This window comes from Peromyscus eremicus, chromosome 4 (genome assembly GCF_949786415.1).
Source record: "Peromyscus eremicus chromosome 4, PerEre_H2_v1, whole genome shotgun sequence".
Classification (NCBI taxonomy): Eukaryota; Metazoa; Chordata; class Mammalia; order Rodentia; family Cricetidae; genus Peromyscus; species Peromyscus eremicus.
This window is the reverse complement of record NC_081419.1, coordinates 88,120,616-88,147,897: the sequence shown is the minus strand read 5'-3', so window position 1 is coordinate 88,147,897 and position 27,282 is coordinate 88,120,616. Positions and strand designations below refer to the sequence as shown.

Sequence of the window (27,282 nt, the reverse complement as noted above, 5' to 3'; positions counted from 1 at the left end):
CGCTTTTTTATTTAAGAACATATTATAGGAAATGTGTAAAGCAAAGGAAAAACATTTACTACACATATTTTATACTATCCTAATCTTTCGGTCACAGTTTAGACAAGTGAAGTTTGTTGTATTTATCTAATTTGTTCTATTACCAATAAAGACTCAGGAGTCAAATATCTGGTTAAAAACCTGATAGATCAAAGAAGCTGCATTGGAATCACCAGCTGACCTTCTCTCCACACTTCCCAGATTGAAGAGGGGCTGACAAAAAGCCTGCAAGTCTCCAAGTCTCTCCCTACTCCTTCCTGTGCCTTTCTATCCATATCCTGGCTACTCTGTAGTCTTTATGACTAATTCTTGTTAACTAGTCACTGGCTCCACCCCCTGATTCAAGTTAACTTTATTAACACAGTGTGTGTGTGTGTGTGGGGTCACAATGCAATCAAATATCCCACAGCAGAGATTAGTCCAGGAAAGCTATAAAGATGTCTCTCTAGTTAAAAGCATTTTCTGCTCTTCTAGAAGACTTGAGTTTGATTCCTAGTACCATGTCAGATATTTCTCAACCACCTGTAACTCCAACTCCAGGGGATCTGGCCCTTTCCAGCTTCCATAGGCACCTGCACACACATTCCTATATTCATACACATATAAATGTATTTTTTAAAGAGGGAGGCAGGAGGGGAGATTATGTTACTGCATTTTGTTACAGATTGGTTGGGCATTAAAATTACAGCCATTCACACAGATCTCTAGAAAGCAACATAGGACCAGGGCTCATTGGTTTCGTATCCTTCTGGCCACCTGATCATGAGATAAACTATGAATTTAACAAGTAGCTAAATTGGATAATGTCACCTGCTTTTTTCCCTGCTACCTTGTTGTTCAAATTTCTAAAGGTCTTTTAATAAAAAAAAACAAAACAAAACACTGGAGCCTGGAGTTGGGAAGAATGCTGAAAGATCAGAAAGACAAAGGAACAAGCCACTGCCACATCTTACCTCTAGGACTCCTCAGCCTGAAAAAGCCTCTAGTTCCTGTCTCCTCACGCCTAATATGCCTTTCTCTGCCCAGCCATCACTTCCTGGGATTAAAGGCCTGTATGCTTCCCAAGCAAAGGCATGAGATCTCAAGTGCTGGGATTAAACATGTGTGCCACCACTGTCTGGCTCTGTTTCTCTCGTAGACTGAGTCAATCTCATGTAGTCCAGGGTGGCTTTGAACTCACAGAGATCCAGACAGATCTCTGCCTCCCAAGTGCTAGGATTAAAGGTGTGTGTCACCACTGTCTAGCCTCTATGTTTAACCTAGTGGCTTTTTCTGTCCTCTGATCTTCAGGCAAAGTTTATGAGGGTACACAATATATCACCACACTACCTCAGATTGTTTTTCTATATACTGGAGTCATTTTTCCCTTTAAAACTCACTCTACCTCTGTATTCCCTGTGTGATTTGTGGTTCTACACATTTTCAACTACTTTTAATAGATTTATGCTTATACTGTCTCTGCACTGTCTTACTCACTTGTTATTTTCATCACATTGTTCCTGCCAGAGCTCATTCTTGACCCTTTTCAACCTTAGGTTTTCGGTACTTCTACCAGACAGTCTCACCTCCATGTTACCTACTCCGATCTCTCTAAAACACCACTCAAAAGGCATCTTGCCAAAATAATGCCCAACCTGTGGTTCCACACTGTCTTTACATCAGTCTTCTCCCTAGATTTTAATACATTCAATAACTCAAGTCTCATTCCTTATTCCTAATATCCTTCCATCATGATCTACTTCCAGGGCTTTATGTGGTAGCTATGGTGAAGTACAGAAATTACAGTTTCAGGTTATCAAGATTCATCATGAAAGCCACTAGAAAACCCGACCTACTGTTTTATAGATGCTACATTTGGAAATAAGATATCAGTGGTTATTATATATTCAGAATCCTTTACATTTAAAATTATAATCATGCCAATTTTCAGCTACACCTCTATAAATAAACAGTAAAAGTTGGAGGGATAAATCTACATATATGTACTTAATCTCTAGACCTACAGCAACATTTTAAACTATTCATTTTGGGCAAGGCACTATATATCTAAATTAAAAGAGAGAGAGAATGAATTACTAGCCTCCTGACTATATTTCTCTAGAGAGAACTTGCTAGAGATAACTAACCGTTTAAACTGTGTATGAATTTGTAAATAGTAGGTGTGTGCAAACCTGAGAATTATAAAATAAGTGATTAAATAAAAAGTAGGTGAAAGTTTAGAACAGTTATTTCCCTAGTGAGTATATATACATGAAGCACATAGAAAGATGTTCAACATCATTAGTTGTTGGAGAAACATGAATTATAACCACAATGTGTGTAATATACCACATACTTACTAAAATTGCTAAAAAAAACTTTAAAACTATCCATGTTAAATGTTGGTGGGAAAAAGAAGGCAACACAAGTCTCAAATGTTAGTGAGGTACAGCTACTTTGGAAAGGTGAATAAACACACACTTATCATATGACCTAGCCATTTAGTGTGTTACTTCAGAGGGGATATATTTCCCCCTAATGGCTTAGAATCATTTTTAGAGGATTTGTTTATCGTAATCAAGAACTAGCAACAATGTCAATGCCTATCAACAGATTACTAAATTAATGGACTGTGATATGGCTGGAAAAGATTGACTATTATTTAGCAATAAAATTGAATCAGTGACTGATATGAGCAACAACACAGATGCATCTCAAAATAATTTTGAGTGAACAAAGAAAAGGGCATCTTCTAAGATTTATGTAAAATAGTCTCTTTTTTTCTCTAAAAATTGCATAAAATTTAATAACATTTTCTAATGAACAGTGACTCAGAGGATCAATGGTGATAGAAGGCTGAGTGAGAGGAAGTGATGTAAGGTTGAATGCACAGAATACATAGTAACTTTTAAGGTCATTGGATAATTTCATTGTCATGACTTTGGTGATACTTTAATAGATATACAACCATTTCAAAATGTATCAAGTTTTACACTTTATGTATTAATTGTATGCCAATCAATACTTCTAGACAGCTGTTAAAAAATCACAGAATGCCTAGAATTTCAAGAGTATGTTTTTTATACTACATCTTTCTTTAGCGTTCGAAGAAATGCTAAATCCCATTCTTACAACTCCCACCTTTACTAATTACATCCAACACCATTTGCCAACCCCATCCCTATGAACTCAATCCTGCACGCTGGATGTTATCTCTCCTCCTTCCACTAGGGGGCGATAAAGCGACAGGTAAAAGCTTGTAGGCTTTCTAGCTCCGGCTTAACGCTGGCCCTAACTTCCGGGCCCACTAGTTCTGCTTCCGGGGGAACGCCGGGATCCCTTTACCGGTTCCCAGAGGAACTGTGAGAGACAAGTCTCTTCGGGCCGGGTGCTTCTTGCACCTCGGGGCTACACAGCGCAGCAGCTACTTGAAAGCTTCCAGCAGTCGCCGCCGCTGCGAGCGCGGGCCTCTGATCTGCACCGGAGCCGGAGGCAACTGCTGCGATGGCGGCCCCTGCGCAGCCCAAGAAAATCGTGGCCCCCACTGTGTCCCAGATCAACGCCGAGTTCGTCACCCAGGTGAGCCCTGGCGTGTCCGCCTGTGCTAGGCGGGGAGGAAAGATGCCCAGTTAGGATCGTCTTTGGTTTCTTGTGTACGCGCAAGTTACCAGTTAAACATTGGAAATGCCGCCGAGAGAGAGAGGCCGCTCCGCGTTGACAGAAAAGAGACTACAAAACCTGTCTTTTGAATAGAATTTTGTTAATCTGACACGACTCTCCGTCTGCAAGTAGATCGGTCTATGAGCCTTAGTTCTCTGTCATTCTGGAGTTTTCATTTGGGAGACAGCAAAGCCAATCCTGGGCCTTCAACTAGTTTTTCACATTCATGTTAGTTCTTTAGAAATTACTAGGAGTGTAAGTGCGGAAAATTTTAAGCCCACCCGCTTCTCTCTCGTCTCAGCACATTTGTCAAGACAGAAGCCCAGAAGCTATTTGCATTCACTTAGCCCTTGCATGTGGACATGCTAATTTGTCTGTATTAATGAGCCTCTCTCACCCTAAGCTGCCGGGTCCTCCACTTTAAGGCTTCCCGATCTGTCATATTTCCTCCTGTTCTCCTGCAGTTCGTCCTCCAGGTTGCTTCAGAGTGCACAGTGTGGGTGTAAAGCTGCCCACATCACTTCCTAAAAATCCTCATAAACAGTTCTGATTGCCCCTGGGATAATGACTGACATCTTTGAAAGTGCTGTGTGATCTGGCCTGTGCTTTTACCTAAAGTGTCCTCGCTCTCTCCTCTCCCGTTGGAGCTTGGGTGCTTTCACCACCCCAGCTTGAGTTACTTAATGCGCCATGGTAACTTTCATCTGACTTTTTGGACATTGTTCCCACTGTTGGGAATCCCAACTTCACCCGTTTTCCTTTATTCATTCTCATCCCTTTACATCGCATTAGAAGTCGGGCTCTTCCCGACTTCCTCAACTGCATTAAAGTTAAATGCAGATAAGGAGACAGCTTGAGAAAGAACATGAAAACAGTCCAGGCCGTATCAAGTGCCGATGCCTTAAAGTTTGAATGTAAAGAGAGGTAGAGTGGCTGGAATATATGAACTGAGAGGGAAAGGGACCAGGAGCAATAGTACATTCCTTTAATTCCCTGCACGTGGGCGGTGAAGACAAGGAAAGGGAGTTCAAAACCAGCCTTGACTACACGGCAAGTTTGAGGCCAGCATAGGGTACATGAGACTCTGTCCTAAACGTCAACAGCCGGAACAAAATAAAGAAATAAAAAGGAGAATTACCGGTATGAGATGATTATAAAGCAATATGTAGGGACGAGACCATATGCAATTTGAGAGGACAAATAAGTTTGGATTTTATTCTAAATACAATGGCTTTGCATTTGCAACCTGGTGAATGATATTGTTAGAATATCACCTAACTAAAATACGGAAGTTAGGTGGGAATAAGGAAGCAAAAGTGGAAGTAGGGATAGTGATAGTGTTAATATACAGTGAGAGATCGGAGAGCCTCAGCTATTAAAGATAAAAGTAGACTGGTTATGTTCTCAAGTTGAGGCAATATGACTTGGTGATAAATTGTGGAGGAAAGATGCTAATTAAGAATAATATGAACAGTTGGGTGGATGTTTTGTCATATACTAAGATGGAAAAGGCTGGTTGCTCTGGCATATCAAAAGTGCAGTTTTGAATATGTTAATTATGATATGCCTAATAGACAGTTAGGTGAATATATTGAAAGGGCCCTTGAATGTGAGGATAAAGCATATTGGTATTAACCCAAAATGATACTTGAAACTATAGGTTGGAATGGGGTGTCTGGAGAAAATCATTTATAAGCATATTTAGTCTATCGTGTTAGATTGTGAAAGTTGAGCTAGAAACCAGTTGGTTTTATTCTCTGTGCACTCTTGAACACGAGCATTGTATTAAACACATATAGAATGTTTAGTGTGCATTTGTCAAATGAATAGACAAGTGAATCCATGAACAAATGGACTAGTCATTAAGATGTAGCAAGGAGAACAGAGATTCTCATCAGTATTGGGTGGTAATGAGAGCAAGAACTAATGTGTGGGGCTTGCCATATGCTATTTGTCTAAGGTGCAAAGAGAGGTTATCCTTGCATTCACTGAGTCCATGGTCTTTGGAAGGAGACTTTAAGAAACTTCAAGTTTAATATGTGAAATGCCAGAGTAGAATGTGAAGGTAGTGATTTGAAGACGTAATTTAAATTGCTTGAATTTTTCTAAGGAATTTGCCAAAGGAATGAGCTCAAAGTGTGGAAATCAGTCGTGGGTAAGTGGCATGTTGGGGTTAGATGCATCACCCCTTCTGCAAGTTAATTTCTGAGCATCTGCAACCTACCCAGAGAAGGGTCGTGTCTTATGTATTGAACAAATGATGAGGAAGGTAAAGTATAGCAGCGTTCGGACTCTGGGACCACACTTTTTTATGCTACTCTAGTGACTTTTCCCTTTGTCTTCCAATGAAGTTCATTCTGAGCAGTTTGTGCAGTCATAGTTATACTAAGTGGAGAATGGAGAGTTTGCGTTTTACATCAGGCAGGACAGTTAATAGCCTGGGTGGGCAGGCTATGCTTGAAGGTGGTGGAGCTGAGGTTGTCACTCAACTTCTAAGGAGACGGTGAGACTCAAAGAAAAGAGATATGATGAGTGCTTAGTAAATGTTGCTAGATCTGCACTCAAGTTCTTATTCACAGGAAGCAGTTCAAGTCAGAATACAGAACTGCAGGACTTTATTTTATATGTAAGATCTGAATCTATCCAAAAGATTATATTCAATTCTCTTATGTAGGATTTGAGGAGAAGATGCCTAAGCTTGTGTAGTTGACTCCCTTAAGGGGGAAGAGGAAATAAGGACATCATAGGATAACATGGGGAGAAGTGAGAGGTTTGCTATTGGGTTAAAGTGTGTTTGATAATTTAGAAAAAGTGCTTAGTTAAAGTAGGCAGGAAATGTAGTGTTTTCACATATTAGAGGTCTCTTAAAGTGTGTTGATTGTTAGGATTGAGTTGTAAATGCAAAGAACACATAGGTATCATCTTATGTTTTAATTCAATGAGGATACTACAGAAAGGTAAGAGTATACTGAAGTTACTTACAAACTGAAAAGAAGGACAAGGTAGTTGTTAAGTAGTGTTGAAAATCTTCATGGAAGAGTAGCATTTCAGCCTTGATTTCATTTGTCCATTTATCTTTTCACCTGTATATTTGTCTGTCTATATAGCAAACATTTAAGTACCACCAGTATGCCAGACAATGCAAATTACCTACTCATAAATCTATTGAATCTTTGTGCTTGCTAGAGTTTCCAGGTTTTTTTTCTTTTTTAAGAGATTTTACTTTGATTTAAAAAAATCAGTAAGAACTGTTCAGTTTTTTAATTTTTATTTTTAATTATGTGCTGAGGGGAGTGGTGTGTGTGTATGTGTGTGTGTATGTTTTGTGTGTATGTGTAGTTCCCTATGGAGAACAGAAGAGGCCCCAGAATGGGAGTTAAAGGGAGTTGTAAACCACTTAGCATGGTGCTGGGGATGGAACCCAGGTCCTGTGGAAGACCAAGTGCTTTTACTTGCTGAACCATTTCTCCACCCCTAGTCCACAATTCTTGACAGGTATATAATTCACTTCCATTTCTGGAGAGATTATGTATGTGTATTCAAATTTCTATGAAGCAGTAACCTGCTAAAATATAAAACACCAAGTCCTGTATCCTCTGTAATAACTAGCCTTTATACTACAGTTTCTTAAAGATCTTGTCTACTTATGTCTGGGTGTATATTAATCATTTAAAGGTTTATTTCTTTACATATCAACATTCCTAAAGATTCTGAAACTGGTTTATAATACTTACCCAGCTGTTGACTTTAGGTAGCTCACTAAATCTCTTGAGCTCTGGATTTCCTTATGAATGAACCAAAAACATTTTTACTTTGATTATAAACAAACCATTTGCCAGGGGTTTCAGAAATGGGATGTTTTGGTATTCTGAATATTATGGTAACTAGTTACCATGTAAAGCATCACTAGTATTTATTGGATTGGGCCAAGGATGATAGCTAAATTGCACACCTATATGGTACCTTTAAAATTGCCCAGTTCTCTAATCCTAGATCTGTTTTATTAAGAAACAGCTTCCCATTGAGTGACCTGTCTAAGTGGTACAGTAGTGTAAACCTGGAATTTAATGTTTATTCTGTTTTCTTCTACAGTTAGCATGTAAATACTGGGCTCCTCACATCAAGAAGAAATCACCTTTTGATATAAAAGTAAGTAGTTTTGTTTTACAACATACTTACAAACAGTTGTACTCTTGGTATCTCTGTTTAGGGATTAGTTCAACAAAAGCTTTCAATACATTTTTTTAAACTTGAAAATACTGTTTTTCATTATCAAACTAATAATTGCTTATGTTAGAAATTTTGGAATCTTTAAAAGTTACACTTAAGAACATAAAAAATCATTACCTAGAGATGACAAGTGTTATCGTTTTATTTCCTTTAATTCTTTCCAAAAATGTGTGTGTATAATGATTTCCCCACCATGGATTCTTCGATTACTTTAAATATTTTATTATTACAGATGACCATGCAACAAGTATTTTTGTAAATATATGGAAAATTTATACAAAAGTTTTGGCTCTTCATTAAAAATAGAATCTTTTGTCTTCTGATTGATTTTAGGTTGCTAGACTGAGGCGAAGGATTCATAAGGGTGGAAAGAATGGAAACTGTTTTGTCTAGAATAGATGACTAAAGACAGGACTATTCAGTGGACTTATGGTTTCATCAAAGCAATTGTCAAAAAAAAAATGAATAACAGACTTTCTAAATGGAGGCCCTTCTTGGAAGTGTCTTAAAATGCTAAGCCTTGATGTGCATATATGTTGACTTTTAGAGCACTAAATATGAAGACTCAGACCTTAATCTCTGACAGTGTGAATTAGTTGTAGTGCTTTTTTTTTTTACCTTTGTTAAAGCCACACTTAAAATACTTATTGAATTATTTGAGCTTCAATATTTTATATGTAAATGTATTTTTGTTTTGCTAGTAGTCATGTTTTATTCATCAGGAGGATATTCATGGAAACAGCACACGTGATTTAATTTTAATCATCAGCAGAGTAGCCTGATCTCACTACATGGTGTATGTATATTTTTACTTTTGTGTGTTAGGGTCAGGAGTCCTTAGAGTAGTTTTCCATTAATAACAAATACCATGCTGTTACTACCAGATTGATTGACTTGGACCTAGTTATAAAGCTTTTCTTGAGAGCCAAATTCATATTTCAATCATTTTACCTTATGTCAGATAGTTCTAGATGAAATTATATATACCCATTCAGAATAATTTTACTATTTGTTTATATTTAAAACTAATAATTTAATTTGAATTTCTATCTAGATCAAACTCATTACCTCTTCTCCTCTGCCCATAAACATAGGGTATATATGCTTTGAGCATTTAAGAAGCACTAACAGTATACACGGTAGACAGTAGTACCAATCGCATTAAAACACTTTTACTACTCTTAACATCTGTACTATGTTTCTATGGTAACTGTTACTAAAAGTTCACCACATTTCAGGGTTGTAGTAGACATTTAGATGCCCTGTCTTATTCATGGCAACCTTGTATAGCAGTCTGTATTTGGGGTCCATTTCTTAGATGAAGAAACTGATGTTAGACAGGTCAGACACTTGTTGTAAAGTCACAGCCTCCAGCAGTGATGGTTTGAGGCAGTCCCCCAACTCCAGAGCCTGACTTCTGTGTACCCTGGCTCAGATGATTAGAAATCGTGATGTTACCATATTCATTTGGATAGTAGGATGTAGCAGTTAACCATTTATTTCTGTAATACCCTTACACTTTTAACTTAATTTCCAGCTGGCTTTTGGGAAGATGTTATGACTCTTAGAGTCCAGTAGCATTTAAAATCATTTTAATTAAAGTTTTGAAAATATGGCTTTATGAGGTTTGTTTGTCTAGAAATGTTATAAACACATCCTGTTTAAAGAATATTGTGGAGCTGTGTATTTATGTGGATGGATTTTATTATTTCTACTACTTTACTTTCTGTTATTTTATATTTGAGACATATAATGCCATTGCTAAAAGGTCTTGTTATTTAAATATTTGATCTTTCTTAAATCAAATTATTTTATAATAAATAATTGACTCAGTAATTGAAAACTGTCAGTTTAGATTGAAAAGCAAGGTGATTGACACATTAAACATTTTTATACTTTTGACAACAGGTAATTGAAGAGATATATGAAAAAGAGATCGTCAAATCAAGGTAGGAGCAAGAAATTGTGGTACCTTGGGATTATGTAGACCATGTGGGACATGTCTGAGTGTCCGGTTCTGCTCTTAGGTTGCAAAGGATCTTTTATTTTCTCTACTGCTCACTGGGGTGTTGATGGCAAGACTGTTCCTGTGCTGATATTGATGAATCGTGTATTATTGCTATATCTTCTAGTTTCAGAGTCACATCAGAGGGATTAAACCCCATACAGTTTATTTGGTTCTTGAAGGACCAAGATAGAGATTGATAGATAGATAGATAGATAGATAGATAGATGATAAATTGATAGATAGATGATAGATTTATTTCAAGTTCACTAATAATTTTTTTTACTATTTCTGATAAATCTTCTAAAAACTCTTAAAAATTATAAACTAAGATATAAATTCAAAATAATTATTATATATACAGTGCATAAAACCAAGGCATAATTAGTCATTTTTGGATTATATACATAAAGGGGTTTCTTTATGAAAACCTTCTTTCCTCTTCCTATTCACCAGTGTCTTCAACTTTGTATAGTTTTTAATCTTCCCTTCCTCACCTCACACCGAAGGGTTTAGACCCTTCATTCTCTCATGGGATGCTTTAAAAGAAATTAGCCATGTAGATTGGTCATCTTTCCACTTATTTACTTGTACATATATATGCCCAGTCAATATTTTTAAAAGATACTTGTCTGAATGTGTAATTTTATAATTATTTTATAGATAAAGTCTTGTAGAGCTCAAGGCTGACCTTGAACTTGTGATCCAGCTGTCTTAGCCTCCTGAGTGCTGGGATTACACTTCTGTGCCACCATGCAAGCTCAAATGTTATAGAATCTTTTGTTTGTATTTTTTCTGTGTGTAAGTCTTAAAGAAGTAAATTTCACTAACTAATTTGAAGGCAAAAATAAGACAGTGTCAAAATAGGGCAGTTTAATGGTTTTGTTTAATGGTTTGTTTGTGAGCCTGCTAAGAATTTTTTATAACATAAGTTGCAAAATACATTAGCATCTTTAAATGAACAGGGTTTTAGACTAGTGCCTGAGGAAGTTATTTTGCTGAGCAGTGTGTCATCTTCAGTATCTAGGGAATGGCTTGATGTAATAGTTATTAATTGGTTATAAAACACTACCAAAATAGACTGTTTATAGTCAAACGATACTTTTAATATTATGGTACTCATAAGTTATTAATATCTTAATATTCTTATGTTATAAAAATAGATACTATTAGGATCTCATAATTAAATCTTAAAAGCCTTTTTGCCTAGTCACATGGTTAGTATGGCTTATTACATAATTCATTCATTTTTTGCTATTTCTTGCAGTGTCAGTTTTGGAAATCTTCTCTTACTGTATTTTTATTCAACTTTCTTTTAAAGCAGGAGTCATTCCTGTTTAAGCATTTGCTGTGTGCTGGCTTTGTTCTAAGCACTTTATATACATTTACCCCCACCCCAAGGACCTTGTGATACTGTTACTGCATATGGTTGAGGAGCTTGCTTAGGCATTTCCTAGTAGTTGAGGCACTGGCTTATTTCCTTGGCTCTTATCTAATACTTTGTTCTTTAATAGGAATAGCATCCATTTTCTTCTAGGATCTATTATCCTTTGGCATTGTTCTTAATCCTGTTATGAATCCACCAAGTAGATTTTATGGTGGATAAATAAAAGTGACATATCAAATACTTTATTTTGCCACTTTTTATTTATCTTTATTTGAAATGTACAAACTATTTTATTATGAAACGTGACACTGAAAGGATATAGTATACCCTTATAGATTATAATATTTCCACAAAGAAAACTTGAATTTTGTCAGCACTCCAGAAGCCATTGTTTATTTCTTCCTCCAACATCTTAATTCATAAGTGAAAAATAAATGAAATGAAAAAATAAATACTATTTTTTGAACTTTAAATAAACAGACTTGGGCCAGCCTGATACCTCACTAGGTAAAAACACTTGCCACACAGACCTGGAGGCCTAAGCTCAATTTCTGGAACCAACTCCATGAAGTTGTCTCTGACCTCCACATATACTGTATATGTGTCCACACATACATATCACATTTTCATAATGACAGAGCTCTTTTTAGCATTTGAAAATATATTTTTCTCTTTATATAGTTTTCAATGTGGTTGTGAGGGTGCTGTACAACTCCAGACCCCATATTTTTATACAACTAAATCCTGGAAGGATGTATGGTAATAAAGCAATTTCCATGTCCGCCTAATGTTTCTTTATCAGCTGCATGTGATTGCTGATAGCATCAATGAGCCTAGTTTGTTATACACAAATTGTCCAACTTTGATGGATTTATGAAATATATGTTTTGTTTTGAGCACAGTGTCATGCTTAATGCATGTTGTCAGTCAATACTGGTAACTTAGAAAAATATACAAACTACTTTGTGATTATGATTTGTAGCTTTTCATCTCTCCAAAACTCTTCCGATCTGGGGTCTGTTGCCTAGGGTGGTTTTTCTACCTTATACATACACCTTTAGTTAAGCTGCCACTCCAGAGTATGTCACTCAAGGTGTCACATCCGCTCTGTAGCCTTGTTGAACTGTAGGAGCTAATGTTTTGTCGCTGTTCCTCCAGCTTTTAGCTTTTGCACAATAAAGCCATTAATTCAACCTTGCTAAAGTTCTGTGACAGTGTGTACTTGGTGAAACTGTTTAAGAGATCAGAAGGCCGTGGAATAGAATTTTGACAGGGTAAGTGTCTTCTAGGGAGTTATAAATTTAATTTTCAAATCTGGAAACTACCACCTAGTGGCAGTGTTCTGGTCTAGCTACTTTATTTCCAATATCAGAAAATAATTAAAACAAAATTAACCATTTGAACTGCTTTTGGAGCAATACCTTGTTAATAAAGCTTCATTTATTTATATAAGGCCACATACTTCTGTTATAAAAGAAGAGTATAATAAAGAGAGATGTCTAATATTCCCCACAGTCAAGACTCAAGAGTGTGAGATACCTGATTTCTGCATTTGGTACTTTGGTAGGTGTATCTCTGAGATGAGAGCATTAGAACTTTTGAAGTTAACCCAGGCAGTCTTTCAGACATTGTGATCTGATGATATAAAATCTGATATGTCATTTAACTTGATTACAAAAGATTCCAAATGAATTGAGAATTAGGATCTCTGAAATGTGTATTTTCTATTTCAAAGTTAGTGTTTTTTTATGTTTTTAGGTTTGCCATCCGAAAAATAATGCTGCTGGAATTTAGGTGAGTGAAAAGGCAATTACATGGATGGGTGATGAAGATGGCCAAGCGAGTCAAGTGTCACATTTGCAGTAAAGAAAATATTTGTATAGGCCTTGGGAATAGCTCATGGACACAGATTGCATTTAGCATGTACTAGGCCATGGTTTAATTCCCAATAGCAAATAAAATCTAGATTCATGACTATATTTTTGGGATGGTCTTGTTTGATATTTCCTTTGTTTTGAAAGATAACCCTATTATTATACAGGATAACTTTTATTTTGAGATGTTTTTCACTAGTTACAAGTGGTCTGTGGGAATAAATCAGAATATACACTATAACCATTTTTCTTCCTTCCCAGCTGAGATTTTGTGACTAAGACGCCATTGTTCCAACCTAGCTACTGATACGTAAATGTTTCAAACACTAGAAAATGTATTTTTCCAGATTGCTAAACATGACACATGTTCAGCATGTGCCACACCTCTGACCTATATTCTAGCCCAAGAACAGGTTTGGTTTTTTTATTTGGTTTGTTTGTTTTGTTGAGAAAATCTCTCTCTGGGTGTTGGTGTCAAATTCCTTTAAATCCCTGCCCTGTGGAGGCAGAAGCCGCTGGATCTCTGTGAGTCAAGGACAGCCTGATCTACAGAGTGAGTTCCAAAATAGTCAAAGCTACAGAGAGAACCCATGTCTTGGGGAAGGGGAGGGGAGAGATCGAGATCTTTATGCAGTTTTGGCTAGCTTGGAACTCACTATATAGACCAAGCTTACCTGGAACTCAGATTCACCTGCCTCTGTTCCTGAGTGCTGGGATTAAAAGCTTGCACCACCATGCCCTACTTATATACAACTTATAATTATGAAGGTATAAGAGAGCATGTTACATCTAGGTTTGGCTAGCATGTAAAAATAAAAACAGAAGTACTTTTCAGCGTAGACTAAGCATGTCTTAAGCTAAACAGTGTCAAATGTTTTGTATACACATCACTCATAGTCACCCTGAAATAGAGGCATTATCCTCTCTAATTACTTTAACAAACAGAAGTCACAGGTGTTTTCAAGATGGTGCAATTAAGTTATTGGTAGAGTTGAGATAGCTGTGTCTGATGCCAAAGCTCAAAGCTTTTTACTTCCTTATACTTCCTTGAATTCTGGTCTTTATCAGAGGTAAGAGCCTCTGCATTATACCGTATTCTCTATTCTGGCCTCTCACAGTGCCAAGCCTCAGCTGCTCTTCATGACCACTTTATGCCTTCAAAACTAGTACCACCTGGGTGACTCTTACACTACCAAGTTAGCCTACCAGCCCAGGCTACCTCTGGACTACAGCTTCTGTGTGCTGAGCCTGAGCAAACACTTCCCGGATTTCATCTCGGTGATACTGGTCTCTTCTTAGTCATAGCTGATTTCTTTGCTCCAGCTAACCAGCATCGATTATCCCAATAAAGCAAACCTTTTATTTCAGTGGTATTGGTCTCTTGTTAATTACAGCTGATCGTTCAGCCCACCTGACCAGAACCACAGTTTTTTTAATTCAAAATATCAAATGCCCCCAATAGAGTCTTTGCTGCCCTCTGAAACTTCACAAGCCAGTCCATGAACTTAATAGCCTTCAGCATCATCCTTTATTCTTCCAAATTCTTACAACAGCTCAGCAAGCTTTGAATACTCAATAGCTTTCCTAGCCAAAATTCCAACGTCCTACAATCCTCTCCAAAACATGGTCAGGTCTGTCATAAAAATACCCCACTCCTGGTATCAGTTTATGTATTAGTTAGGATTAATATTGCTGTGATGAAAAACCATGGCCAAAAGCAACGTGGGTTGGAAATGGCTTATTTTGCTTATACTTCCATATCACTATTCATCACTGAAGTCAGGGCAGGCACTGAGAAGGGGCAAGAACCTAGAGGCAAGCACTGAAGCAGAAGTCATGGAGAAGTGCTGCTTACTGGCTTGCTCCTCAATGATTGCTCAGCCTGCTTTCTTATAGCACCCAGGGCCACCAACTCAGGGATGATACCACCCACAGTGAGCTGAGCCCTCCCACACCAGTCATCAGTCAAGAAAATGTACCACAGTCTTGTCTGTAGGCCAGTTTAGTGGGGCATTTTCTCAGTTGAGATTCCCTCTTCCCAAATGATTGTTATTTATGTCAGGTTGTCAGAGAACTACATAGGACACCTATGTACGTACGCTAATGTAGTTATGTAAGTGGTCTTTTGTTACAGGGAAACTGGAGTTTATGGTTAGTGTGCTAGTATATCCTAAGAACTCTAACACAATTCAGTTTTATTCTCACAATAATTTTAGAAAGATGTTTCTGGATTATCAAGGAGAAAACTGAATCAGGAAATGAGTCTTTTCCAGCCTTCAAATAAGTACATACTTTCTACCACACCATGTCACTTTTTACAAAAACTGTTAGCTTTTCATTACCATGACAAAATAGCTGAAGTAGATAGAAAAGCTTTGTTTTGGCAGGTGGTTTTGGAGTGATCAGTCAATGGTAATTTGAGCTTGTTGCTTTAGGCCTGTGACAGCACTGTGTATCACAGTAGGAACGCGTTCACCTCATGGCAGCCAAAAGCAAAGAAAAAGGCAGGAAGGTCCCGGGCCCCAGAATTCCTTTCAGGTGTATATACCTAGTGACTTACGTTCTACTAGTCTCCATTTCCTGAAGGTTCTCCTACTTTCCAGTAGCACAGCAAGCTAGTGATCAAGCCTAGCATCATCCTTTGGGTGACACTCAAAACCAAATTATGGCAAAGACAGATAAAAATGAAGAAGATATTGATGTGCAATTAAGATGAATAGTCTTCTCGTGTTCAGAAATGAAAAGGTTTTCATGAATGCATTAAGAATAGTGAACCGTGTTTAATTACTGAAAAATGGTGTGATGGTGTTGTCAGTGTGATAGAATCTAGTATCCTGCGGGAGATAAGCTGCTGGGATTCCTGTAAGGGGCTGTCCTGACTCGGATTAGCCTCTGGAATGTCTTGAGCAGGTGTTGGCTGGTGTGGGAAGACCCATGTTAACTGTGGACAGGACCACTGCCTGGGCAGGGTAAGGTGGGTATGATGGAGAAAGCAAGCCAAACACTAGCATCCATTACTCTGCTTCCTGATTGGTGACAGTGGATTTCAGATATTTTATCTGTAGAAATTAATTGGAAAATAGTAAACATGAAAAATAAGAAAGTAAGAAATATGGGGTCTAGAATGAATGAAGATTTTTAAATCTGTCAGACCAAAAATTCTTCTTAGCAAGAAAGAAGACAAATCAACTGTAGAGTTTTCAGTTGTAGTAATAGAGAAGGTATGAAATGAGACACTCCATTATCACACATAGAAAAAAATGCCAACATAACCTAGAATTCTACATCCAGCTAAACTTCGATTAAATGAATGTCAGCTAAAGAGTAATTGGCACCAATATAGCTGACAGAAATTCTAAGACAAGATTTAAGAAAAAGAATTTTCACATAAGGGATGAAATGAGTCTTCCCCATGTACTGGATAGCACACTTTGATTCTGTTGCCCAGCACTTATGTAGAATCTCATCTAGCTTCCTGGTTTAGAGTTAATACTTATGAAGTGATTTTATTTTTACTTGTGTGAGCCTTCGGGTTAGGGAATATTCAGAATTGATTGATTTTGTGTGTCAGTGGATTAGTGCCTTCTCTTGTGGCCATGACAAAGTACTTGCCATGCCATTTAAGGAAGGAAGGGCTTGCTTTTACTCACAGTTGAAGGTACAGTTGTCCACATCCTGGTAGAGGAGGAACCCAAGGTGACTGGTCACACCATTGCCTCTGCTGTCAGGAAAGAGAAATGAGGCTGGTGTTAGCTCCCTTTGTACTTTTTCCTTTTCCGTTCAGTGCAAGATGTCTACGTTCAGGGTTGCTTTTCCTTCCTCATTTAAATATCTCTGTGAACTTTTCACAGACACACCCAGAGGTATGTCTCCTAGATGATTCTAAATCCAGTCAGGTTACCAATGAAGATTTAACTGTAACCATCCTTTGATATCGTCTTGTTGGAAGTGCAGCTCTCATTCTCTGGAGCCACAGTTTCTACATGTAAGGTTACAGGAGGAAGCACGGACGCAGAGTACAGGGACGTTTGTGAAAGATAGGCAAGTTGTAAATAATGGTTTTTAATGTTTTTCACAAAACTAGAAATGCTCCAATTTTTCAGGTACTTTATGCAGTACAATGCCTGCTGATAACTAATGAAATATTCTGTGCATCTTTTAACTCTTTGCAGCCAATATCTTGAAAATTATCTCTGGATGAATTATTCTCCAGAAGCTTCCAGCAAGGCCTATTTAATGTCCATCTGCTGTATGGTGAACGAGAAGTTCAGAGAAAATGTCCCAGCCTGGGAGGTAAAAAAAAAAAAACAACTAAATTTCGTCACAGCTCTCGCTCTGGCCCCACTTAAGCCATTACAGAGCAGCAGAATCTTTTACTGATAGCAGGTATCCCTTTGGGATGGGAGCTTACCCAGTAGTAAAGTACTGTAAGACAAAGAATGGATGTGGGGAGGTCGTGTTAGTTTTCTTCTAGCTGATTTTCTAGGACTTAAATAATATGAAGGTAGAGTTACTTTTCTATGTTGGGATTGAAACAGGGAATGGCTTGAATTATAATGACTTAGACTTGGAGTTGGCAAAGTGCCAGTGTTGGTAACTATAGGAGATAATATGTGAAAGTTGACAGGTGTTTATACTCCACGTTCAGTTTAATCTACCCACCCCCTTCTAATTTGGGACTTCTTTTGTCATTTGGAAATTACTAAGGAACTGAAGGGTTTTTTTTATGGCTCAACATGATCTTACTCAGAATGTAGATTTTCTTTTTTAATGAAGAAAAAGCATGGTACTTGTCATCTATTTTGATGAAGTGGTTTCCAAAGTGAGAAATTGTTTAAGATCAAGTTTAGAATTGTTAAGATTAAAACATGGACATTTCTCTCAAATATTAAGTGACTGCCATCTCAGGGCAGATTGAGTTCAGGCTAAACTGTGGATCCTGAGATTTGCCAGAGAAAAGCCAGTTCCATCATTTTGAGCCAAATTTGAAACAAGCTTCATTTAAATATTAAATACTGACCAAGATGAACTTTGATCAAGACCATTTGCTGGAACTTCCAGCTGAGTGGCCCCTAGATCCATGATGCAGAGCTATTTGAAGACAAACCCAAACAGCCACCATACTTTGCCATGAGGCTATGCTGTTATTTTTTAAAAACTACAACTCCCAGAATCCCAGGAAGTTACCTGGTGCTTGGACAGATGGGGTTTACTGGTTAACTTAGGGTGTTACAAGACATCCTTGGGATCTCAGGAAATTGCTTCAAGTGATTATAAAAAGGAAGAGAGAATTTTTTTTAAGGTAGATAGTAATTTCATTAATTGATATAGAGATCACTTTAGATTAGAGTTTGAAATAGAGGAATAACAGTGGCAGGATTTCCCTGATTTTGCACAGGGAATGCATTTTAAGACCCCAGTAAATATCACTAACCTCAGATGATAGTGCTTATAAACACACACACACACACACACACACACACACACACACACACAAACTTTCCTATGGAGTAATTAGGATAAAGTTCCATAAATTGGGCAGTATAAGAGATCAGCAGAGACTAATAAAATGAATGATTCTGTCTGTACTGGACTTAAGTTGTCAGGATCACATTTTTATACTGTGGAGTGATTATTACAGAAAATAAGGCTTAAATGAAATCAGTCTGCTCACTGAGAAGGTGAAGTGTCTAGTGGGCAAACAGCTCATGTAGATTGAGTACTAGGGTGTGATCAGTATCAGGGACAAATGGAGCACTATTTCATCACATTCCTCAGAACAGTGTATTGATGAAAACAAATGAATTGTTTCTTCTAGCATTTTCCCTTTAATAGTTTTAGACTGTAGATGGTATAGGTAACTGAAATTGCAGAAAGCAAAATTATGGATAAAGTGCATAAACTATCATAGATGATAGTACCATTTACTTTAAAAGGTAAGAATAGAGGAATTGAGGAAACTGAAAGGTTTTTTAGTTGAAGTGTTGCTGTTTAAATTACCTTTGTGATCCAATAGTAAAACAGACAATCTAAGGGTCAGGAGGTGGGGCGACCAGGACTGGAGATGGATCTTTGGAATCATGAACATAGGGTAGGGTGAGTTTCGGAAGAACAGTGGACCAGAACCTTAGCGACAAACTTCTGTCTAAGTAACAAAGAAGTTAACTACAATAACAGGCAGCTCAGGAGCCTGGATGTAGTTCAGTGGTAGAGCACTTTCTTAGCATGCAAAGCTCTGGAAAGAGAATGAAACAGGATAAGGGTCCTATGGGCTTAACTGCCATTTGTATCATGGGAGTGTTGTTGGTAGAGTTTGGTGTAGAGAAATAAATGGAAACAACTAGAATAGCCACACATCTCCTTCACTTGTCTGTAGTAATACATACATAGCAGGGCCTTGAATATATTTGTGTTCTTTACATTTTAAGAGTCAAGAGCTGAGAAGACAAGAAGCAAGAGAAGCTGTCTTGAGATTAATTATAGCATTAAAACTATGGGTTTTGCCAAAGATATAGTTGTTTTATTTAAACCAAAAGAAATAAAATATTCCAAAGTCTTAATAAGAAAATAAACCTTTATCTAAGTACAATCAAAATGAACATAAGAACAAGTAAGAGAATTAAAGCCATTATTCTGTTAGCTTTAGGTCTCTCATAGTCCTGTCAAAAATTATATTGACTTGCTGTCATTAATGAGAAGTATGCGTTGCTTCTCATCACATATACAAATAATCGTGTAATTGTTTGATTTGTTAATCCATTCCTAAAACCCCCACCAGTACTTCTTTAAGAAAGAAAAATGCAAGCAAGAGCTCACAGTGAATTTTTTGTTTTTTGTTGGTTGGTTGGTTTTTTGAGACAGGGTTTCTCTGTGTAGCTCTGGCTGTCCTGGAACTCACTCTGTAGACCAGGCTGATCCGCCTGTCTCTGCCTTCAAAGTTCTGGGATTAAAGCTGTGTGCCACCCTACCCCAGCTTAAAGTGAACTTTTATTCTTTCAGATTTTTAAGAAGAAGCCAGACCACTTCCCGTTCTTTTTTAAGTGCATCTTGAAAGCGGCATTAGCTGAGACTGATGGCGAGTTCTCCCTCCATGAGCAGACCGTCCTCCTGCTTTTCCTGGATCATTGCTTCAATAGCTTGGTCAGTTTACTTTCCATCCAGATCTCCAGATTTCCTTATTCTTTCAGAGTGAGTTTAGATGAGTACCTGAAGGCTGTCACTTTGTACATTGTAGTAGGGAGGAGTGATGATGCTGGGCATTTCATTTCAGCATCCCTCAGACCATTTTATAAAACTTGTTCCATTTTAGTAGTTCAGGACTTGATTCTTCCTCTCCTATCAATAATGAAAGGTGAAAGGGAGAGCATGAATATCAGGAGGAGCCAAGAGTCTGGTTAATAAGTAATTTGAACAGTGAAGTCTGCCACAATCTCCATGCTAAAATGTAGCATCATTATTTTTTGGTCATGCCTCATGCTCAGGCTAGCTAGTCAACAGAAGCGCCTTGTTTTAAGTTAGCTGACGAAGGTCATTATGTCTTTGGAAATGTCTTGTTTTGTTGTGATGTATTTTCATCCTTCATGAAATTATCTTATAAAAAATGAAATATTTCCAGTAACTAATATTTCACTTCAGCTTCCTTGCTCGCTATGAGTATCTGAAAGTGTGTGCATACTTGTTTAAAGACAGATGCTTCCGAATTAATCAAGCACTTAGGCCTATGCAGGAAAATCCTGTCCGTTCTTACCCTGCAGACCAAATACTGTTGGATGGGTGGCTATTTGGTGCCTATGCTCTACCTGATGGCCTAGGTCTTGTGAAAAGACACAAAAAGTTTATGCTTCCAGTAGATACTGCTATTATCTCATTAACATTTATACAACTAAACAAAAAATTACATAATTCCTTATCAGCCATTGAACCAGGACAGGGTTTAATTAATATTAATAGTTTGGTGCTAGGTTTAACCAACTTAAAACCTAGTTTATTTATTGAAATAGTTTTATCTTTTATTTTTTCCAATCTTCCTTGAACCAGTTAGGCCATAGCTGCCACATAGCTTTGAATACCCTGGTTCCTGGAAGAAATTTATTCCTGCAGACCCCTAGTTGTTGTTGTTATTATTATTATTATTTTATGCTGGGAATTGAACATGAGGTCTCATGCTAGGTTTCATATGTCCCTGAGCCAGATCTCTAGGTCTGGTCATAATATTTTTGTCAAATTGTAAAATATATAACTTTTTTTTAAGACATTATTTTTCAGTGTAGCCCACACTAGCCTTAAACTCATACTTCTGCCTCAACTTCCTTAGTGCTCGAATATTACAGGTATATGACACCTTACCCAGGTCATAACCTTTATTATGCTTGTTTCTGTTTAAAGACATACTACTTAATATATAATTTTGATTATCTGTAAGCTCTCCATCATCAGTACTGTTATTAAGTGCAATTTATCTAACACACATATTTTCTATGTAAGACTCATGCATGGGCTGGAGAGATGGCTGAATGGTGCTCTTCCAGAGGATCTGAGTTCTGTTCCCAGTACTACATGCAGGGCTACTTTAATTATTTGTAACTTCAGCTCCAGGGGATCTTATGTCCTCTTCTTGCATTCTCAAGTGCGCGCACACACACACACACACACACACACACACACACACACTAAATCTAAAAGAAGACAGGGCAGTGTATTGAGTGTATTATACTTATGAACTTCAGATAGTACTTCAGCCTTGTTTTGGGGGTTCGTATTAAAAGGATGAAATCACCAACAAGACACGATAATAAAGACATAACAGCATATCTCAAAAAGGACGCTTGCTGGTGTATTATAGCTGGAACTAGAGCAGAGAGATAACAGCCTCAGGGGAGACAGGTGCCTGGGGCAACTTAAAGCTTCTGCTGTTTGTGCTCTTTGTGATTACTGCAGCAAGTATTGGTTACAAATACATTTTTGTGATAAGTGAATTTTTGAGTATGAAATCTGCAAATAGCGAAAACTGCCATTTTAAATGGGAAGTTTTTTTAAGGATTGATTTTGTGTGTGTGTGTGTGTGTGTGTGTGTGTGTGTGTGTGTGTGCGCGCGCGCGCGCGCGCGCACTGTGTATATTCGGGTATCAACAGAGGCCAGAAAAGGATGTCAGATACTGTGGAGCTGGAGTTACACATTGTTGTGATCCTCTCAAGATGCATGCTGGGCACCAAACCCTGGTCCTCTCTGAAAGCATCAAGTGCTCTTAACCATTGTAACCATTGAGCCATCTCTAGTCCCTTGTTGAACTTCTGAATACTAAAATATCACCAATTCTAAAGTATTGATGACATGTTTTTCTCTCAGGACTTTAAAAGGAAATAAACCATGGATATAAGAACTTAGATAAAAATGCTGGAGTATAGATAAACTTGTTTTTTTCATGCTTTCAACAGGAAGTAGACTTGATAAGGAGTCAAGTACAGCAGCTTATCTCCCTCCCTATGTGGATGGGCTTGCAGCCTGTAAGTACCTATTTCAGCATGTTCTCCATGTATCTGTTACATGTGATAGATGTCGTTTCAAACTGAGTGGTTTTAACATGGGCACAAAAAGTGTGTCAGCTAAAATCTATTTCCTTAGAAGTTAACTCTGTATTAACTTAGTATGAGTATAGCGTTTACGGTTTTAAGGATTGTTGCATGCATCCTAATATATGATCCACTTAATTTTAATATTGTAAGGTAAAATGAGGTATTTATTGAACTGGAAGAGAAAGATGATAATTTAGCAAAATGTGATTATTTTCCTTATGTATGTGTTTGGATGAGGCTAAATGTAAACTTGAATTTTATTTGTTTTCCAGGCTTAGGATGTGTGTATAGCTATAGAAGGTCTGGATCATGTTTAATATTAGCCACCTCTGCTTGTCCATTAACTTTTTATTGAATGATGTCTATGTAGTAGATTAACATATCTCCTGTACCAACTAAAAACTACCAAATTTAAGTGTGATGTTTTATGCAGAATTCTGTTTCCTGCTCGTGTTTCTGTACACACCCAGATATGCAAACCAGTCATCTATACCAGATGACTGAGTGAGACACATAAAAACAATACTAAATTAAAAAGTGATAAATAGTACCAGTTGGTAGAGTGAGACACATAAACAAAACTAAGTAAAAAGGTGATAAGTACCACAAGAGAAAGTGTGCTGATGTGAGCACTTCTGTTTGTTTGATGAGATGGGATCTTGTGTAGCCTAGGCTGGCCTGGACCTTGCATTCCTTTTATTGGTGCTGACCATATGGGGATACACCTTGCTCAACCAGCTACTCCTTATTTCCCTTGGCAGGGCCTGCTCTGCCCCTAGCACTGGGGGTTGATCCCAGACATTTGTCATGCTACGTGCCCAGCCTTGACAGTTATTTTTATGTTCGTTGTTGGAGACTTAGATTTTTTTTACTTCAGTGATAATGCTTATAAGCATTTGTGCTTATATTATTTTCAGCCTTGCATTCTTAATTTTAGAAATAAATTATTGAACTTATAATAATGATTATTAAAGGTAGTTTCTTCCATCTGGTTTTTATTAAAAATGTAGAATTGAATAATAACTGAAATACAATTGATTCCTTAGTTTTCACACTTTGTCTTATTATTTAGATATCATCATATATCGAGAGACTAGCTAATGGCCAATCTAAATATCATCATAAATATTAGTTACTGATTATTGTATATCATATTTCTCTTTTAGGCACGATTGGAATTAGAATTAAAAAAGACACCAAAGTTAAGAAAATTCTGGAACTTGATTAAAAAGAACGACGAAAAGATGGACCCAGAAGCAAGAGAGCAGTATGTGGGCAAACTTTCCTCCACATTAGACTTTAGGGTCACATCACTGTAATTTATTGCTTGCTTCCTTTTTTATAGTGCTGAATTCAAATAAATTAGAGTATTTTTACAGAGATTTGCAGTGTGTGTACATATGTGTGCTTGGAGGCCAGAGACTAGTGTAGGTGTTTTTCTCTGTTGCTGTCTGCCATATTCTTTTGAGTAAAGTCTCATTGAATGTGCAGCCACCTCCCTGGATCCTCATGTCTCTGCCTCTCAACACTGGTATTACAGATGCACAACCCCATGCCAGGCTTTCTCCATGGGTGCCAGGGACCCAAGCTCAGGTCTTCAAGGTTGTTATAAAAACACTACTTTACCCATTGATCCATCTCCCCATTCCCAAGTAGACTGTGATCACTCCCCTTACTCTGCATTTCTGGCCGGGCTTACATAAGCATTTGCAGCTATCTATTACTTGATGTGTTTGTTAATTGATGGTTAATTCAGGAAGCAGTAGGAACTTGATTTAAAAATCAATGTTTAATTGATTATTCTAATGTTTAAGTCTTTAGCCATTGTAATACTCTCACTGTATTTGCTACTCTAAGTATTTTAAGGTATAAAGCTGCTCCTGTCAAATTGTCTACAATAGATTTTTTTTTTTTTAAGTCTCACTATGTATCTTACTCTGGCTGGCCTGAAACTCACTATGTAGACCAAGTTGGTCTTGAATTCACAGAGATCCTCCTGCTTCTGCTTCCTGAGTACAGAGATTAAAGGCATATGCCCTCATGCCCGGTTAAACATGAGATTTTTTTAAAATGTATGTGTGTGAGTCTTACTGCATCTATAAGTGCACCACATGCATTCATTGCCATTGGAGGCCAGAAGAGTGCATCAGATCTCCTGGAATTAGAGTTACAGATGGCTGTGAACTACCGTGTAGGTGCCAGGAACTGAGACCCAGTCCTGTGGAAGAGCAGCAAGTGTTCTTAACGGCTAAGCCATCTCTCCAACCCCTAAACATTAGACTTTTTAGACAGTGTGAATAGAATTTTGAAACATCCTATGCAGTCCTGACCCCTGAATTTAAGTGGAAACTTAAAGTAACTGGAGGAGGTGCTTAGTGGGCCAATCAGGCCAGTCATGAGGCTGTTCCTTTCTTGCTATGTAGTTACAAAAGGATACTATGTGCACAATATCAGAGAGACAGCACTTGAACAGCTCCGGGTTTAAATTTGCTTTTTAATAACTCAGAAATAATTGGGTTACTGTTTGATTTTTAGGGCCTACAAAGAAAGAAGGTTTCTTTCCCAGCTCATCCAGAAATTTATTTCCGTGCTGAAGTCCATCCCACTTTCTGGTAATTGGCCGCCTTTACTCAGCTCACTGTACATTATTATGTAGTTGCCCTCCTGGAATTTACTCACTTCTGCTCTCAACACTGCTCTCAGAGTGATTTAGAATTGTAATAGCAAATGTGTGTCTTTTCCATTTCTGTATATTGCCAGCCTGAGTGTTGCGATTACCTTGGAGGGTTATTGAAGCACCAACATGGTTATTGAAATGTTCATTTAGTTAGGAAACGTTTTGTATTCGCTTACCAGGTCCAAGTTCTCTGCAGGATGCTGGGGACAATAGTGAATAAGGTGTTTATAGACCTCATTTGCTTTTTTGTAATACAGTGCTGAATAGTGTTTTCAAGTGATAAGATTTCAGTTGGGGGGATAAGAAGTGTTTTGGAGATAATAAGCTACAAAATAAGATGGGTCAAGTCTGTCTTCATCTATATTTCTTTGATCTTTTTAAGTTAGCATACAATGTCATGGGTCTCATCATGGAATTTTCATGTATACTTTATTCTCATTCATTTTCCTCTTGTCTCTAGATTGTGGATCTGTCTTTCTCCCCAAAACTAGCTTCCCTTCAAATTTCATGTCACATATATTCAGTTGGCCCTACCCCTCCAAAGATCTTTTCTCAAGGTTGACCTAAACAAGCATAAGACACATGCTCATGTGCACGCATATATGTATGCATACAAGTTTATACCTAGGTTCTGCATATGAGAGAAAACATGGTGTTTGCTTTTCTTGTCTTTCTGCATCTGGTTTACTCCATGTAACAACCCCTAGTTTCATCCATTTTCTTGCAGATGTTGTGGTTTCATTTTTCTTTAAGGCTGAATACAGTTCTTTTGTGCATATTTACTACACTTTTAAATCCATTCATCTATTGATGGGTATCATTGGATGCATTTCTTAGCTGTTGTGAACAGTGCAGCAGTAATATCCATTTGTAAGTGTCTTGGTGGTAGACCTTATAAGTCCTTTGGATATGTACCCAGGAATGGTATGGCCAGGTTATAGTAGTTCTGTTTGTAGTCTTGAGAAACCTCTACACTGACTTCCATAGTGGCTGTAGCAGTTTACATAACCTCTAAGGAGTATATAAAAGTTCATCTTTCCCTACATCCTTGCCAGCATGTTTTGTCATTTGTTTTCCTTTTTTCTTTTGAAACGTTCATTCATTCGTTCATTCATTCATTCGGTGCCATGTCCAGCATGGCTCTAGAGACTAACCTCACTCAGGTGGCAAGGGAACAAAAAAAAAGACAAGCACATGGACACACAGAAAAACTGGTGAAGAAGTCGTAGCACCGGAAGCTCAGTGTGTTATTATATACAGTTGAACAGGGAGGCAGCGTTTGTGGTATATAATTGCATCAAGGAGGCACGTTTAGCTAATCTCAATAGGAGCAATCTCAGTAGGGATTCAGTCTTTAGGCTGTAGACACCCAGGGGATAAAGACCTGAGGAAAGCTTGGCCATTCCCTCTGAGCCTCACCAGAAGACTTTGCCGCTCCCATGAAGCTGAGGCATGGGAGTCCTTGACACAGCCATGCCCATGTCAACAATACATATTCACTAGGGGCTTCATTTTGTTCGTTTACTTCGGTGTGCACACTGCATGCTTGTGGAAATCAGAAGACAGCTTTGTGGAGTCAGTTCTCACTTACAATGTAGGTTTTGGGATTGAACTCAGACCGCTAGACTCAATGGCATATGCCTTTCCCCAGTGAGCCATCTCGCTGGTCTTGATTTCTAGATGCTAGCATTCTGACTTGATGGAGGTGGAACCCCATAGCAGTTTCAGTTTGCATTCCCTCACAGACATACCCACAGGGCAGTCCCTCAGTTTGAAGTTACTTCTTTCCAGGTAGCTCTAGGTTGAGTAAAGCTGAAAATAAAACCTAAGACGCATAGTGTGTATGTAGTTCTTTTAT

General features: G+C 37.8%; 1 protein-coding gene across 1 annotated transcript in view; it reads left to right on the top strand.

Moving 5' to 3' along the window:
* The first annotated feature begins 3,339 nt into the window (after positions 1-3,339).
* Aqr (aquarius intron-binding spliceosomal factor) overlaps positions 3,340-27,282 on the top strand; it is a 77,981-nt gene continuing 54,038 nt past the window's right edge. Inside the window, exons 1-9 of the mRNA XM_059261107.1 lie at positions 3,340-3,597; positions 7,771-7,827; positions 9,817-9,857; positions 13,059-13,094; positions 17,347-17,467; positions 20,174-20,314; positions 22,610-22,678; positions 23,914-24,014; positions 25,283-25,359. Of these exons, the coding sequence (XP_059117090.1) occupies positions 3,523-3,597; positions 7,771-7,827; positions 9,817-9,857; positions 13,059-13,094; positions 17,347-17,467; positions 20,174-20,314; positions 22,610-22,678; positions 23,914-24,014; positions 25,283-25,359 (718 nt within the window). The 5' untranslated portion in view covers positions 3,340-3,522. The remainder of the gene's footprint in view (positions 3,598-7,770; positions 7,828-9,816; positions 9,858-13,058; positions 13,095-17,346; positions 17,468-20,173; positions 20,315-22,609; positions 22,679-23,913; positions 24,015-25,282; positions 25,360-27,282) is intronic.